General features: G+C 44.4%; 2 protein-coding genes across 21 annotated transcripts in view; one reads left to right on the forward strand and one right to left on the reverse strand.

Moving 5' to 3' along the window:
• NCOR1 (nuclear receptor corepressor 1) overlaps positions 1-5,094 on the forward strand; it is a 115,291-nt gene extending 110,197 nt beyond the window's left edge. For 18 of the 19 annotated variants that reach the window (XM_061143562.1, XM_061143565.1, XM_061143558.1 and 15 more), the window contains 2 exons: positions 2,282-2,461; positions 4,032-5,094. In XM_061143562.1, the coding sequence (XP_060999545.1) occupies positions 2,282-2,461; positions 4,032-4,219 (368 nt within the window). In that variant the 3' untranslated portion in view covers positions 4,220-5,094. Of the gene's footprint in view, positions 1-21; positions 1,016-2,281; positions 2,462-4,031 lie in introns of those variants that run through there. The other variant, XM_061143566.1, reaches the window with a different exon arrangement.
• Positions 5,095-6,210: 1,116 nt separating this feature from the next.
• TTC19 (tetratricopeptide repeat domain 19) overlaps positions 6,211-17,145 on the reverse strand; it is a 29,163-nt gene continuing 18,228 nt past the window's right edge. For both annotated transcript variants that reach the window (XM_061143573.1, XM_061143572.1), the window contains 3 exons: positions 8,517-8,671; positions 7,645-7,807; positions 6,211-7,293 (listed from right to left, as the gene is read on the reverse strand). In XM_061143573.1, coding sequence (XP_060999556.1) covers positions 7,160-7,293; positions 7,645-7,807; positions 8,517-8,671 — 452 coding nt within the window. In that variant the 3' untranslated portion in view covers positions 6,211-7,159. The remainder of the gene's footprint in view (positions 7,294-7,644; positions 7,808-8,516; positions 8,672-17,145) is intronic.

Here is a 17,145-nt window from a genome sequence, read left to right on the forward strand (position 1 = left end):
TGCTGTTTATGTTTATTTTAGACTATGGAAATGATGTTAGACAAAAGGCAAATTCAAGCGATTTTCTTATTCGAGTTCAAAATGGGTCATAAAGCAGTGGAGACAACTCACAACAACAATGAATTTGGCCCAGGAACTGCTAACAAATATACAGTATATAAGTGGTGGTTCAACAAGTTTTGCAAAGGAGATGAGAGCCTTGAAGATAAGGAGTATAGTGTCCGGCCACCCCAAGTTGACAACAACCAAGTGAGAGCCATCATCGAAGGTGATCCTCTCACAAGCACACAAGGAATTGCTAAAGAACTCAGTGTTGACCATTCTACAGCTATTTGAAGCAAATTAGAAAAGTGAAAAAGCTGGATAAGTGGGTACCATATGAGCTGACAAAAAAATTGTTTTAAAGTGTTGTCTTCTCTTATTCGACACAACAATGAACCATTTCTTAGATTGTGACGTGAAATGAAAAGTGGGTTTTATATGACAGCCAGCAACAACCAGCTCAGTGGTTGGAAGCAGCAGCTCCAAAAGCACTTCCCAGAGTGAAACTCGCACCAAAGAAAAAGGTCATGGTCACTGGTGGTCTGCTGCCCATCTGATCCACTACAGCTTTGAGTCCTGGTGAAACCATTACATCTGAGAAGTATGCTCAGAAAATCGATGAGATGCACCGAAAACTGCAACACCTGCCACTGGCAAAAAAGCTCAGTTCTCCACCAAGTCTGACTGTTCGACTTCTGAAGCACTGGTTCTATGACATGCAAAGTGGCCTATTAAGTTTTGTCTCATCTGCCATACTCGCCCGACCTCTCGCCCACTGACTACCATTTCTTCAAGCATCCTGACAACTTTTTGCAGGGAAAATGCTTTCCAAGAGTTCGTTGAATTGAAAGTATGGATTTTTACGCTACAGAAATAAACAAACTCACTTCTCAATGGGAAAAATTTGTTGATTGTAAGGGTTCCTATTTTGATTAATAAAGATCTGTTTGAGCTTAGTTATAATGATTTAAAATTCACGGTCCGAAACTGCAATTACATTTGCACCAACCTACTATTAAGACATGTACTTTTCTCAAAACCTCCTGTAAACATGGTTGTATTCATTCTGGTGTTCATTGCTGTGTAAGAAGTAAGACCAGATTCTCCCCCACCTCCCTTTTTTTAGTGATGACATTTTATCTGCCCAGAGAATCCTTTTTTCCTCAACTTCAACAAGTATCACAGTGTGTTCTTCGGCCTGGGTAGATTCCCTGATCACGGAAGGGTGTGTGCACCTTCCCAGTTTCTGTGTTCAGGGGAAGAAATTCTATCAGATGTTCCTTAGTTATTTTCTCCATTTGAGAAAGCTGCCTTTTCGCTGGATAGGCTTTGTCCTCTGTTACCTTCTCATTGTTTTAATCATTGTGATACTTTTTCTGTTGCTTTTACTCTCAAATTTTTCCTTTGCACCAGTATTTTCTTTTCCTTCATGGCTTGACTTCCTAATAAGTCTTTTCATAAGCCTCATTCATTTTGGTGATCACTTCTTTGAGCTTCTTTTGTAAATGGCCTTCATGTATTGTGAAGTTTTTCCCCAGTGTTTGAAGTACACCCCCACCTCCATTTTCTGTTGGGTTATATTGTCCTCCTTATCACCAAGGACTTGCATTTCTTCTCTCTCCAGATAGAGGGGTAGAAAATGCTTTCTCTCCCTTTTTTTCTGTACCCCAAGGATTGGGGGCAGGATGAAACCATTCTGCTGGGCCTGCTGACCTGGGCTTTGATCTCTTCTGAGATCCTTTTAATGTTCTATGTGAGAGCCCAGCTGGGGCTTCCCAGTCCTGCAAACCAACTAAACAGCCTGGAGAAGCAGAAAGGGCTTCCTTGACTTGCCTGGCCCAGCTGATGTCCAACAGCTTGAAGGGGCTTCTCTTGTGCAGATTTTCTTCCTCTCTTCACTCTTCTGTAGATTGGTAAGGGCAGAGATAGTGAGGATTTAAGATTTTTGTCAGTTTTCAGCTTCTTAGCAGTTTCTGCTCCAAGGCCAAGAAAGAAACGATGTTCCAGAAATGTTAATTTCTTGTTACCTGTTTCTGAGTTTATGGCAATGAGGACCTACCCCCTTTGACTTTAGTTGCTGCAAGTGAGTTCTGCCTCTTTTGTATGTTACCAGGGTCTGGATTCTTCATGCTCCCATCCTGCTTTCTCTTGTAGCAGATGGTCAGCAGCACTAGGGTGCCCTTTCAGTTTGTGAATGTGACTACTGTGTGTTAGTAATGACAGTTTCTTCCACTTTCAGGAGGAGTTTGCAAACCAAAGCTGCTCAGCAAGGCTAACAGCAGGAAATCGAAATCGCCTGTCCCAGGGCAGGGCTACCTGGGAGCGGAGCGGCCCTCATCGGTCTCCTCTGTGCACTCAGAAGGGGACTACCACAGGCAGACGCCGGGCTGGGCCTGGGAGGACAGACCCTCTTCGACAGGTGAGGGGCTGCTGCCAGGGCGCAGGTCTGCATGCCGCTGGCATCAGGGCCTTGGTTAGTGCTGCTCCTAAAATCAGATGCTCTGTTAGGAAAATGCTTTCCATTGTGGTATGGTTAAAGGGTTCCACTGTTCTTAACAGAAACAATGTATATAATCTGAAAAATTTTAAGAATATAGGTTTGATAACCAGCCCAGCTGCCCTCAGGCCCCTTGCGTCTGTGGAGAGCTGGTGGCGGCACCTGACACAGGTGCACAGCTGGGGCCTGTGGCTTCAGCTCTCCCACACTTTCTGCACAGATCGCCTCGGAGGAAGTTCTTAGGAGCTAATGGGAACCGTAGCCAGAAACGGAAGAAAGCTGTCACCCCTCTGTAGGCTGTCTTTACAGACAGAAAAACAAAACTGTAGGATATTTTTAATGTAGGCCCTTTTATGACTATTTATAAGCTTTTTTTCTCTTTGGCTGCACTGGGTCTTGGTTGTGGTGCTTGGACTTCCCTCTTGTGCTGTGCAAGGGTTTCCTATTGCGGTGTAGCAACCTGTCTAGTTGTTGCCTGCTAGCTCAGTAGTTGGGTTGACCTGTGGCATCCGAGTTCCCTAACCAGGGATCGAATCTGAGTTCCCTGCATTGGAAGGTTTTTAAACACTGGTCCACCAGGAAAGTCCGCATTTTGTAAGCTTTTAAAAATTAAAAATAACCATGATAATAATGGTGGGCTTCCCTCGTGGCTCAGACTGTAAAGAATCCACCTACAATGCAGGAAACTCGGGTTTGATCTCTGGGTCGGGAAGATCCCTTGGAGAAGGGAATGGCTACCCACGCCAGTATTCTTGCCTGGAGAATTCCATGGACAGAGACTGGTGGGCTGTAGTCCATGGGGTCACAAAGAGCTGGACATGACTGAGTAATGAACACTTTCACTATAACGGTCATCTTGAAAATGAACAATTTTTTTAAGTAAAACTGGGATAGTTGCTGTGGATTTTAGAGTTTCATCTGTTCTTTTCAGAGGAGTTAACTCCACAAATAGATCAATGAAAAAATCTGAATTGTGCCCTCATTAAGTTATAAATTTCATATTGGTATTATAAAACATCATAATTTAAGGTTCACTTAATCACTTTATAGTTTCTCCCACCACATGCAGAGTGGGGGCTTACTGGTTTGAAAACTTCCTAGACCAATGACTGTTTCTTCTTTTGTCTCTTTGATACTGTGCTGTGTGCTCTGGTTTTAGCATTTCTTAGATTGTAGGTGGCTTCCTGGAGACAATGACACGATCTAGGAATTGGCAGAAGGTGCATTGCTGTTGTGAGGCTTGTGTGTCCCCCTCTGAAGCCTGTCCCTGGGTCTGTCTGCCCCTGACCAGCTGAACCTCCTGCTTCCGCCTGTGTTTACCAGTCTTAGTTTGAGCCAAAAATTCAGGAGTTCCGCTTGGATTCAGCAGCAGCCCAGCCTCCAGCGCTCACTGGCTTTGTGTCCTTCTGGACGGTTGGTTGCTTGGGAACGGCGCAGCAGGGGAGGTCTGTTCTGCCCCCACCCACTCAGATGTGCTAACCTCTCTCCGCAGGCTCGACACAGTTCCCCTACAACCCCCTGACCATGCGGATGCTCAGCAGCACGCCGCCCGCGCCCGTCGCCTGCACTCCCACCTCGGCCAACCCGGCTGCCCCGCACCAGCCGAGTAGGATCTGGGAGCGGGAGCCGGCCCCGCTGCTATCCGCGCAGTACGAGACGCTGTCTGACAGCGACGACTGACCTGTGGGCAGGGGTCCCAGGGTGGGGGTGGGGATGGGGGGGCGCTCCAGTTTCTGGTAGCTTCCTCTCTAACTGCAGGCCCTAAGCCTGCCCGCCTAGGATTTGTGCCCAGAGACTTTTCTGGAGAGCCTGGACCATGGACGGTGAAGAGACGATGGAAATTCATTTTGGGGTCAAATGAGGGGAAAAGGCTGTCTTGATACAGGCAGTTCCGTGGATGATAGTAATAGTGGAGGGTCAACATGTAGAGTTTTTAAAAAGTGGATAATTCCTGTTCTTACATCTGTTTGTAAAGAAACCATGATGTCTCTAATCACTCTGTAAATAGAGGACCTTTTTGCAGTGTTCCCCTCGCTGTAGTATATCTGGTGTACTTATGTTCAATCAGCACATCAACTTGGGGGTGATTTTTAAAAAAATCTCTCGTCTACCTTTTTAACCCTTGCCTTCCAAATAACGTCATACAGCCCAGTTCCATGGTGTTGGCTGTTACGGGCATTGTACTTTTATCCAATTTTGTCTCCTCTAAGCTCAGATTCCCGGTGATGTTTAAAATCTTGTAGAGATGTTTAGATTTTTAACACATGCTGCCATAAAATCTGTACATTAACGTATTAGGGTCTAAGGGAGGAACAAAATTCTGCCATATTGTAAATTTCCAGGGCAGTCTTTTTTTTTTTTTTTTTAAATTAGAAGCACTGAAAACATAGTATTGCATGGGTATTGTTCTAGTTCAGTTTCTAACATTTTAAAGGCTTATTTGAGGTGTACGTACCTCGCTGTTACGCACACTGGTAATTAACCCCACCCTGGGTATTTGCCTGCATTTGATGCAGCAAAGCTTTTGGTTTGGAAATAAATCTGACTGCCCTGTCCACCTGTCCATAGCTACAGTAGATGATTGTGACTGAAGGCTTTGGTGTCTCAGGTTAGCTGACGTGTCACTGGCTGAGTTGGAAGGTGACACCTGGTACGGAGCCTCTCGGCTGTGTGTCCTCCTGGGCTTAGGAGAAGCAGACGGCCCTTCCACTGCATGCCACCCTGTGCTTACACTTTCACTTCGATTCCTTGTGGGCAAGTGTTTGTCATCAAATGTTTTCATTTCACCGAATCTCAAGGAGCAAATATTTAAAAGACTGGTACTGGAGGACCAGTCTTAATCTTCATTAGTAACTGCTTGTTGAATTAAATTCTTTTCATACACTCAAGCATAGCACTGACACATCCTTCTGTAGCACATGGATGCTAATGGTTTGGGGAGGTGTTTAGAATGGAAAGAGGTCTCAGGATGATAAACACTAGGACTTAACAGACTCCAAACTAGACAGTGAGTTTTTCAACAGAAGTCCTCAAGCCTCTAAATACAGCAGCTGTCTGACAGCTGGAGGAGGAGACGCCTCCTTTGGAGTGACCGAGACCCTCCATCCCTTGGCATCAAGTCCCTGTAATAGGTGTGGATACAGGTTCAGTACTTTGCCCAAGTTGTTAAAAAAGCAACAAGGACAGGAACGCTAGCCAACGCCTCTTGAGGCCTGTGGCTGCACCCACATGTAAGTGAGCTCAAAATAAGCTTCAGGTGGGGTGGGCAGGGCAGCACTGCCTGGGCCCAGTCCATGGAGGCTAGTCCTCCTTGCTCTGGGGCCTCAGTGCAGGGAACTGTACAACAGGCTCTGCAAACTCGGACCGTGTCACTGAGGGGGAGAAATTCCTCAGTGAAACTTGCACGGCAGAGAATACCTCCCTTTCAGCAACTCATGCATCTGTGAAAAGGTAAACGCGCTAGATGCTGAAGGTGAGTAGTTACGACCGGGTTGCACTGAAACTTGAGTTTCTCTGAGTTAGACCTGATTAACCTGGTGAGACAACAAGAAGATACTTACATCAGCAAAATAGATTATTCTAATAGAAGATTCTGATCTGAGCCTAATTCCTCTGTTTTTAATTCTAAAGAGTCAATGACCTTTTTATGAGAAACTCAAAAGACTTCAGTATTGAATACATACAATACTGTTGTGGCGTCTCCCGGTTTATTAGGAAGGGAGCCTTCGTGTGTACACAGGAGCCAAAGGCACCAGTTTATCCTCCCCGCCCCCACACCGGAAGGACTGCAGAACTGCCCCGAGGCAGGGACAACGCTCACAACACGCCATTCAGGTTAGGCCACTGACCTTCTCCTGGGGCTGAAAGAGTCCAAAGACCCCCACGGGGAGACTAAGAACCAAAACTCTGAGAGCTAGGGCTGTGCTTCCTCTGTGGCTCCATTACTGTCAGTACGACACCCCCAGGGTTCCCCTCTGAGCAGCCCTCAGACAACTCTGACCTGTGACTGGGTCCAGAGGGGTGCATGCTCAGAGGGGAGAGACCGTAGGAATTGTCATTCCTTTTCCTCCTTTTTTCATAATGGTCTACTACCAGATAGGTACAAAAACAGGCAGTTCACTTAGTCCACTTTTATATATAATCTAACGGGCACGCTACTACTTCCAAGTGCCCGATTCCCACTTTGAAGCTTCACATCTGATGCTTTGTGGCAACCAAGATACTACTCTTCTATGCATTAAATCCCACAGTGGTCTTCATGAGACAGAGAATGAGAGAAAGCAACTCACCATCATGAGACTGGTAGCTCTGGTCTGCCAGGTCTTGATAAAATAAGACATAGCAAATCAATGAACCAAAACCTTATAGTAGAGATGCCCCCACCCCAGATGAATGCTGGCCCCTCAATCTGGCACGGTTCAGCACCTCCCCAACCATCCGTTAGAACAGAACACTGCTAGACAGCAGTCCTGAGAAACAGTCAGTCAGGGGAGGAGGGGTGTGCAAAACAGCGAGCACAGCTTGTCCTCCACCAAGGCTTAGTTGAGGGGACGTGCATGTCACGGACAGAGGATTTAAGCCACTGATTGGGGGCCGCCAGGACTGGAACAGAGGTATCAGTCATGACAAAGGTCTGCTTTTTCTTGCCAGCTCGGCCAGCTCTTCCCTGATGTGCTGCACAGAAGCCTCGTCTCTCTTCAGTTCCGCTTGCCTCAGTGCTTCCCTATAGGTCTCTTCTGCTTGTGCGTACAGTTCTGGAACAGCCCGAGAGAAGGGAGAAAATGCATGTTTCATCGTGATTCTAAAACATTCTGAAGAGAAAGCACGTGTGACGGGACAGCACTAGTTCACGGTGTGAGACAAGTTATGACCCTGGGACGCCCGGACCTCAGGGAGCCCTTCCCTGATGGAAGTTCGGGTAAGGGACCTGTCCCTGCAGGTTTCTGAGCAGAGGACAGAGCTTCCTGAGGACACATCGAGCTCTCCACATGCCAACAAGGAGGAGCCTGCGGAGCACTCCAGAAACAAGGGACCACGGCCTCACTGCCTGCCCTCAGCCCACCACCCAGGTCCCCGACCCACCGAGGGGTGCCCCGCGCCCACACCTCTATGCGTCAGGACTGCAGCCAGGTTGCTGAGCAGCACGTGCAGTTCAGGGTGTGCCACCTGCCTCGCCAGGTCTGACGCCCTCTGTGCGTGAACACAGGCCTCGTCAGTGCAGCCCTGTGTGTCCAGGGTAGTGGCCAGGTCATTCAGCAGCACGATGGTCTACATGGGAGAAAACAGCTGCTGCTTGCAAGATTTGCTGGAGAAGGGAACAGCTACCCACTCCAGTATTCTTGGGCTTCCCTGGTGGCTCAGCTGGTAAAGAATCTGCCCGTAGTGCAGGAGACCTGGATTCAATCCCTGGGTGGGAAGATCCCCCAGAGAAGGGAACGGCTACCCACTCCAGTATTCTGGCCTGGAGATCTGCCATGGACTTGTCCATGGGGTTGCAAAGAGTCAGACACGGCTGAGCAACTCTTCACTTGCCACAGCCCTAGTGTCTGGTGCTCTGTGGATGCCCTGAAAGGCTCTTTGCTAGCGGTGCCCCTTGGGGTCAGGTGTGAGCCTCTAAGTCAGGTGCATTTATCATTTGCACTGCACAGCAGCAGTCTGACCCTCTGGAAAATGATACAAACCTGGAAACTAGGTAGCTGGATGAATATTACTTATTAATTGTCAAAACAGCAGCAGCAAATAAACATAGCAAAAAGTAGTGAGAGGATGTGACGCATCCTATGGCAAACCAGTACTCACGGTGACCTCTGGGCAGACCCAGTACCTCCTTGGCAGCCTCAGACCCTTCCTAGAACAGAGGGTGGGGGGAGTGGATGCAGCAGGGCCCTGTGCTGAGGGTCTGTCTGCATTTCCTATTCTGGATTCTGAAACCTTCGTCTTAAAACACCTGCTGTTTTTAGACGCCCCCACCCCTTACCTGTGGGTGTCTTTCTCCGAGTATTTCCTCAGAAATCCGCAGAGCTTTTTCATACATCCTCTGTGCCTGAGATGGCTGCTGGGAGAAGAGCAGGTAGCGTGCGTAGGTGTCCAGACACATGCCCAGAAGGAGCCGTGTGTTGGCCTTGTCATCCGCTGAGAAGGAAACGCAAGCAGTTCTGGGTGCAATGAGCACAACCAGAAGTAGGGGCAGAGACGGGGCCAAGCGCCCTGAACACTGTCACTAAACAAGTCCTCTTGACCTATACTTTAACACAAGGTGATTAACATCTACACTGGTTCTTGGACCGGTGAGTGTTGGGAAAGGGGGATTCACCAAACCAACAAATAGGTGTATCCAAGAATTCAACTCCCCTGACACCACCTACCCAGAGAGTCCCCAGGTAACCCCCCACCCCACTCCAGACACCAGTCCAGGGTGTCACCTGGAGATCAGAGGTTCCCGGGACCCCTCCCCTCAGGTTCAGTCAGTTTGCTAGGGTGGCTCACAGATCACCTGTCTCTATAAGGGTTCAACTCAGGAACAGGTGAGGTGTGGGGGAGGAGCATTCCGCCCTGTCCAGGTGCCACTGTCCCTGTGCCCTCCAGAAGAGTCCCAAGCCCCACCCTCTGGGGTGTTGATGGTGGCGTCTTTATTAAAGCACTTGGAACTGAGTCACCTTCCACCCCAGTTAGGGGTGAGACTGAAGGCTCCATCCCTCCAAGCACATGGTTGGCTCCACAGGCAACCAGCCCCTGTGCTTTAACAATAAGCTAAATCACTCCATACTTAGGAAATTTGAAGCATCTGGGGAGTTCTGAGGCAGGAACTATGATGAACAAAGACCAATGTATGAGACATTTTCATCATCTGAAATAGATGATGAAATAGATATTTCATCAACCAAATATATATTTCTTATAAGTCACAATTACTGTAACATAAGTAATGAACCTTTCCATACCTTTTAAGACAAAGTCCACAAATAGATTAAAACAGTATTATTTTTAGTTTGAAACTAATATTACCTAGCATGAACCAGGTGAAGATAAAATAGAATGACAACAAAAAGCCTAGGGCCAATAAAATTTTCTGGTATGAAAACAGCACTACAGAAAAAAACCAGAGAACACTCAGAATCCTGGGATGGAGAGTCACAACCCAATTTGAAAAACAGCTAATCTATTTTTTGAAGAACAGTAATAAAGGCTGCAGTGTATGGCAGCTTCCAACGTACCATGTCTGAAAAAGAAGAGCCAGACAGCAGGGCTGGGGACCAGCAGCTAACAGCAGTCGGCCAAGTAAAAGGCCTTGGAGCCACGACACAAACAGCACATAAGTGGTGGTGAACCGGCGGAAAGGACACACTGCAGACAGCTCAGCGGAGGGGAATGTTCACACGAAGGACTCAGAGGTTCCCTCGGATAACCTCACGGAGCACGATTACTGGACGCCCATGTGAAGGGGTTCAGACGGGTCTGTTTACCAACAAAGGGATTGCCACACTGAATACAACTCCTTCCATATCTTCCAAATTTAAATGGTGCATAGACTTTAAAGATGACAATGTTGCCAAATAACTATATGATCAGTTACTGAGGGGATAGTTTAAATAAAACAATGCAAATAAAGTATCTATAAAAATAATCTCAGACAGTAAAAGTGAAAATAAAACTTTTCTTCTAGTAAAAATCCAAAATTCTTAATCTAACCTAGTTATATATAAAAGGTAAATGATAATCATTTTTAAACAAAATTAGGAATAGTTTTAAATAGATCACCTTACAAATTTTAAATTATCTTTAAACAAAAAGCACATATAAATTTATGGATAGGGACTTCCCTGCTGGCCCAGTGGTTAAGACTCTGAGCTCCCAATGCAGGGAGCCCAGGGTCGATCCCTGGTCAGGGAACTAGATCCCACATGCTGCAACTAAGACCTGGTGCAGCCAAATAAATGAATAAATTAAAAAAAATTTATGGATAAATATAACCAATATAAAAAAGTAAAACTTTATAAAATAGCACCAAATTTTAAAAAAATGGCACCAAATAAATATCATTTAAGATACCATTTTTCTGTATTAAAAGGAAATGCTGAAACAATAAAAATAGATCTTACTAGAAGCACTCTTTAAATGCTGAGCAAAAAGCTTGTAAAATCAGCAATTTAAGATCCACACTATTGGGAGGTAACAGCGTGGAGAAAGGCCCAGGCAGAGCAGCTCTGTGCCCTCCCCAGGTACTGACACAGGCCCAAGGAGACTGGAAGATTCACAACACCTACAGACACTTAAATCTGCATTCCTGGAGAACAAGGCAAAGATGCTTACCATATACCAAAACTATCACAAAATAATGCGTACATTATTCCAATTCTGAAACCTGTTTAAAAAATGACTGCAGACTCATTACTGGAACGTGTGCTAATTCTCTAAATACTTCTACATTAAAAAAAGTATACTCTTGTATACTTTAAAATTAGAATATATGTTCAATACTATAACTCAAAAGTACAAGAATAAAGTGACAAGTAATTCTAGTGGAAAATTACTACCCCTGATACCAGTAATGGTAATTAAACTAGAATAGCAGAAAAGATAGTAAAGCTTTTTAGAAGGAATTAAGTGATGAGGTAAATTTTAGCTGTTAATATTTCATTATTAAGAAAATACATTTTAAATTCACAGTACATTCTAATCATAGTAACATAGAAGTTTTTAAACATACATCTCTAAATATAGGACCAAAGGAGAAATAAAGACTGCATAGTGAGACCACCAGCACTCAGTAAGGTACCAGAGTTCCTTTTTCTAATAATAATTAAAACATGCTTCTTTGAAATACCAATATAAACAAACACCAGTAGAAGTCACACACCAAAGAAACCTACTAACAGCTGAGAAACCACTGCTCCCAAAGGGCTATTTAAATCTGAGGGGAGGAAAGTGTATTTATCTCTTCAGACTTTAATTATAAATAATACCTGATCACAAATCATTCCTAGGAGAAAAATATGAGGTAAGCTAAAATCAGTCTATGAAAAAGAATTTACCACAGAAATCTTTATAGTCAAAATACAAGCAAACTGAATTTTCAAATGCACTAAGGATAAATGCACCAAGCAGCTTTTATTCCAGGAATGCTTAGAATGACTCAGTATACTTAATGTATCTGTGTACCAAATCAGGCTTGCATAAATGCAGATTCTCCATCAGTGAGAAGAAGAGCATCTCTGATTTGGGAGAACTTGAGCACGGGCACCCAGCTAGCTCCCCAACCCTCAGCAATAATAATCTGGGAGAAGCTACAGGGTCTTTGAAGCTAAAGGCATTTGCTGCTCATGCTCCAGGAACGTTCCTCAACCTTCTGCCAGGCTGCATCTCATCACCTGACTGACTGACTGACTACCTTGGCACTTCCCAAGACCACTAATGGTACCAGTGGAAAGTTTTGGTTCCAGTAACATGACAGATAACCTGAAAACCCTTCTGCTTCAAATATTAGATAAATCATAATACATATCTTTTTACCAGCACAGCTGAGCTCCTGAGAGAAGGAAATCCTGAGGGCCAGCAATTACGAAAGAGCTAAAACCCAAAGCGGAGAGCATGAAGCAGGACCCAGTTCTGGCTGGTTGTGTGGTGGCTTGAGTGTCTCTGAATCCATAACTGGGTTCTTCATCTCACACAGGACACAGAGGTAGATCTGAACTCCCTATAAAGCCAGGATGACCCCAGAGGCTACAGGGGGACAGGGACCACATGGAAACCCATCACTGACACCCCCACCCTAACCCACCATGCTCGATTTGATGTCTAAATCTGAGCCATCCCTTTGAGGCTCGGACCTGAGAGCCTGGAAAAACAAAGCTAGCCTGGAGACTCATTTCTCAAAGCTGCTGAAGAGTCTGTAACCCCGAGTATGTAAGCATGCAGACACAGCTCAGGTGAGAATCAGAGAAAGCCTCCCCTGAAGATAACTGAGTGACCCCGGCTGGAACTCGTCCTCAGAGGTCAGGGGCTCCACCTATGAGCCCTGCGCTGGCCCCTCCAGTCCTCATCCCTCAGCTTACACCCCCACTCTTTAGCCATCCTCAGATATGCAACCACTTCAGTGGATGTTTGCTATGTTTTTCCTCCACTAGAAACGGAGGCAGCACCGACCAGGTGTTACTTACAGCTGTATCTAATAACGTGCATCCCAGTGTTTCCTGACTGGTTGAATGAACGGAAGAGAAACAAGAAGGTATCAAACATCGGAGGTATGATGACACCAAACATTAATTTTACCTACAGAAGTCATAGCAACAGGACGTGAATCTCTGGAAGCTCAACACAGAGGTGTCATTACACACCAGTGAGAAAGGGACTCACTACTAAAACGGTCCTGAATTAAAACCCAGTCTGGGGGAGGAAAACATAACCTCATACCACAGTAAAAACAAATTCCAGATTGGGGCCGGCAAAAAAAAAACACAACAAATTCCAGGTAACTGAAGACTCAGTGGAAAAGAACCAAGTACTTATTTACTTGTGGATTATTAGCATGTAATTGGTTTTCTCTGGATTGTTGTTGATTCCTGGTTGCATGGAGTATCAAAGAATTATTATGAAGCTCCATTAGGAAAAAATAAAAATGGCAAAATTTACCTCTGAGGTCTGCACACACGACCCCATCATGACACACAGGTTTTAACATCCTAACACTGGTATTCTCTAATTTCTCAATCATTTTGCAGGTATCTGGACACCTAACCACTGTCACAAGCGATGTGTGGAGATCATGGTTTCCAAACAGCGTCACTTTTGGCTGTTGATATTTTGACAGATAATTTCTGTGAATTAGGGTGTTTAACTTAGATTTAGTTAGATGCCTATTAGATGTCCACCTCCCCTCTGACCCCAGCTGTAACAACCAAACCATCTCCAGATGGTGCCAGGTGGAAGCCAAGTCTTTAGAAGAGACTATTTTCCTGACCTTAGAAAGTGAAGGATTTTTATTAAACAAGACGCAGAAAGCACAAACCATAAAGGAAAATACCAAAAGATTCTGCAGTCTGTCAAATACCCTAAAGGGAAAAGACAAGACCACAAAGAGAGAGTGTAACCCACAATGTGGATGCTCCAAAAAAAAAAAAAAAAAAAGGATGCTTAAATACATTAAGAACTATTTACAAATCATTGAGAAAGAAAAGAAAAACACTCTTCAAAAAATAAGGGAAAAAATTTTAAATGAAGTATAGCGCAATTAGAATGCCAACACATTGCCGATGAAAATATAAAGTGGTAAAAGCATTTGGTAATGTCTAGTGTGTGCAGTGGAGAACGCAATGGCGCCCCACTCCAGGACTCTTGCCCAGAAAATCCCACGGGCGGAGGAGCCTGGTGGGCTGCCGTCTGTGGGGTCGCACAGAGTCGGACACGACTGAAGCGACTTAGCAGCAGCAGCATTGTGTGTGCAGGCCAGCAGTCCCACTCCTCCACACGTCCCTGGGGAACAGCCTGGCGTGTGCAGACACACAGGTCCCAGCATTACTCCCACAGAGAGAGAGGCAGGACCTCCATGTCAACCAACGGGCGAAGTGAGTACATGCCCACAGCAGAGTAACAGGGCCTCCACTAGCCTGCATCTCTCCTCTGGAGGATGGAAAAAAGCCGAAACCCACCCCCACTCCCCCGCCCCGGGACTAATCACAGGAAGTCACCTCTTCTGAACAGACATGCAGGGTGACAAGCAAATAGGGCCTTTGTGCATAAAATAATATATTTTAAGGATCAACGTGGATAAAGCTCAGCAATATGATGAGTGAAGAAATAAACTGCAGAAACAATGTTCAGTAAGACACTGTTCATATAAAGTTTAAAAACATTTTTAGTCCCATAGTTTACTGATGTATACAAGTATAATAAACAGGCAGAAGAATCATAAACACCAAAACCAAATTTAGGATTACAGTTACATCAAGCAGGAGTACCAAGGGGTTTAAACTCTGCCCAGTCCCCCAAACCATCATCTGAAGCACATATGGTAAAATATTGGGTTGGCTTAAAAGTTTGTTCAGGTTTTTCTGTAAGATGGTATGAAAAACCCAAATGAACTTTTTGGCCAACCCAATACTTAATACTTGCCAAAGCTAAGAGGAAAGCATACAGGTATCTATTAAAAGTTTCCACTATTTTTGCTTAAAATCTTTAAGAAGAAGAAGAAAAGTACAATACTGACTTTTCTGGGTAAGTCAGTAATACAGAATACACAATGAAAAAATTTCCAAAACACAGACAAGAAAACAGAGGAGACAATATATTTATACTATAGAACAGAGAAAAGAGGGAGGCCGGGACTACCCTGGTGGTCCAGCAGATAGGAATCCACCTGCCGATGCAGGGGACCCAAGTTCCATCCCTAGTCTGGGAACTAAGATCCCACATGCCTTGGGGCAACTTACAGCCCATGTGCAAGAGAAGCCTGAGCACCGCAGCTAGTGAGTAGCCCCTGCCCAGAGCTGCTAGACAGAGCCTACAGGCAGCAGTGAGACCCAGCACGGCCTAAAAAACCCGAAAAGGTTCACCAAAGACCAGGCAGAATTCAGAGAGACCAACCCCTAACCTTATGCTAAAGAGCTTCCAATGCCTACAAAGTAACCAGGCAGGAGAAAACAGGTTATTTACAAAAGGAGGTGAATAAATTGGCTTCGGCATGCTCTGAAGAAAAATCCCAGGAGATGCAAAATTCCAGATAGCAGAGAACAACTAGGGAAAAGTAGCAGAATTTTATTACACTGTAGTCATCTCATCTTACACAGGAAACTGAATATAAAAAATTTTTTTCTGAGTCAAATACATTTTGAAGAAATTTTTAGGTTGCTCTTAACAGAACTAAGAACCATATTATGTGCCTTCCTTCCAAAATATAAAAGGAGGTTTAGTGACGAAAACAACCCTTTAAGAGGGACTTGAAAACACAAGAAATAACAAAAATGGAAAGCTTTTAATGCAAAAATTTAGACCAAATATCACTTTCAATTCTAGATTTAAGTAGGTTTTATTATCACAAGGCAACAATATTCAGATTAGGTTTAAAAAAAAAGATCCAAACACAGCTTTCTACAAAAGACACACTGAGGGAAACCCTGGTGATCTGGTGGTTAAGAACTGGGCTGCCAATTCAGGGAACACGGGTTCGATCCATAGTCCAAAAAGATCCCACACGCCACAGGCAACCAAGTCCATGGGTCACAACCACTGAGCCCTCGCTCTAAAGCCCATGAGTTGCAACCACTGACCCCTCGCACCTAGAGCCAGTGCTCCACAAGAAAAGCCACCACAATGAGAAGGCCACGCCTTGCAACTAGAGAAATGCCCCCGAAGCAAGGAAGACCCAGTACAGCCAAAAAAAAACCGCCAAACACACTGAAAACAAAACGACTCAAATTTTATTTTTTAATATTTATTTTTTGTTTATTTTGCTGCACTGGATCTTTGTTGTGGCATGTGGGATCTAGTTCCCTGACCAGTGATTGAACCCGGGCCCTCTGCATCGGGGGTGCAAACCCTTAGCCACTGAACCACCAGGGAAGTCCCTCAAATTTTAAGAGTAAGATATAGTCAACAATGTAAAACTAAAATTTGTGACAAATACCTTAAGTAGGACAAAAAAAGAATGGCTTTTCTGATGAAAAGGATAATTCATAATGAAGCTACGTGTGTGTGTGTGTATATATATATATATAATCTGGGACTCTAAACAGCATAGATATATAAAGAAAAAAAATCACAAAAACATAGTCTACAACTACAAAATGTCAGCAAGGGTACAGAAGCCTGAACACCACCATAAACTAACTAAACCTGACACACATCTACCGAGTACGCCTCCTCTCAAATGCACATGCAACACTCCCAGATAAATCATGTTGTTTAGCTGCTCAGTCGTGTCGGACTCTTTGCAACCCCATGAACTCTTCTGTCCATGGGATTCTCCAGGTAAGAATACTGGAGTGGATTGCCATTCCCTTCTCCAAGGGATCTTCCCAACTCAGGAATCAACAAACTCTTGTCTTCCATGTCTCCTGCATTAGCAGAATTCTTTACTACTGAGCCACCAGGGAAGCCTGGATAAACCACATACCAGGCCATGAAACAAATCTCGATAAAATGTAAAAGGACTGAAATCATACAAAGCATGTTGTCAGATCATAATGGAACAAACCTAAAAATCAACAGAAGTAAATTTCGGAAATTCACAAATACATGGAGATTAGTCAACACTCTCCAAAATATCCAAAAGATCTAAGAAGAAATCACAAGAAAAGTTAGAAAATATTTTGAGATACATGAAAATAAAAACACAACACACCAAAATTCATGGGATGCAGCTAACATAATAGAGGAACATTCTTAGTTGTAAATGGCTACATTAAAAAAGAAAGTTCTTAAAAAAAATAAAAAATAAAAAAGAAAGGTCTTGGGAAGCAGACTCAAGGGGGTGTGTGTATATACATATATGATTGATCAGCGTTGATGTACAGCAGAAACCATCTTATAAAGCAATCATCCTGCAATTAAAAAAAAAAAAATCTTAAAATCAACAACCTAATCCTCTACCTAAGAAACTAGAAAAAGAGCAA

This window comes from Dama dama, chromosome 5 (genome assembly GCF_033118175.1).
Source record: "Dama dama isolate Ldn47 chromosome 5, ASM3311817v1, whole genome shotgun sequence".
Taxonomy (NCBI): domain Eukaryota; kingdom Metazoa; phylum Chordata; class Mammalia; order Artiodactyla; family Cervidae; genus Dama; species Dama dama.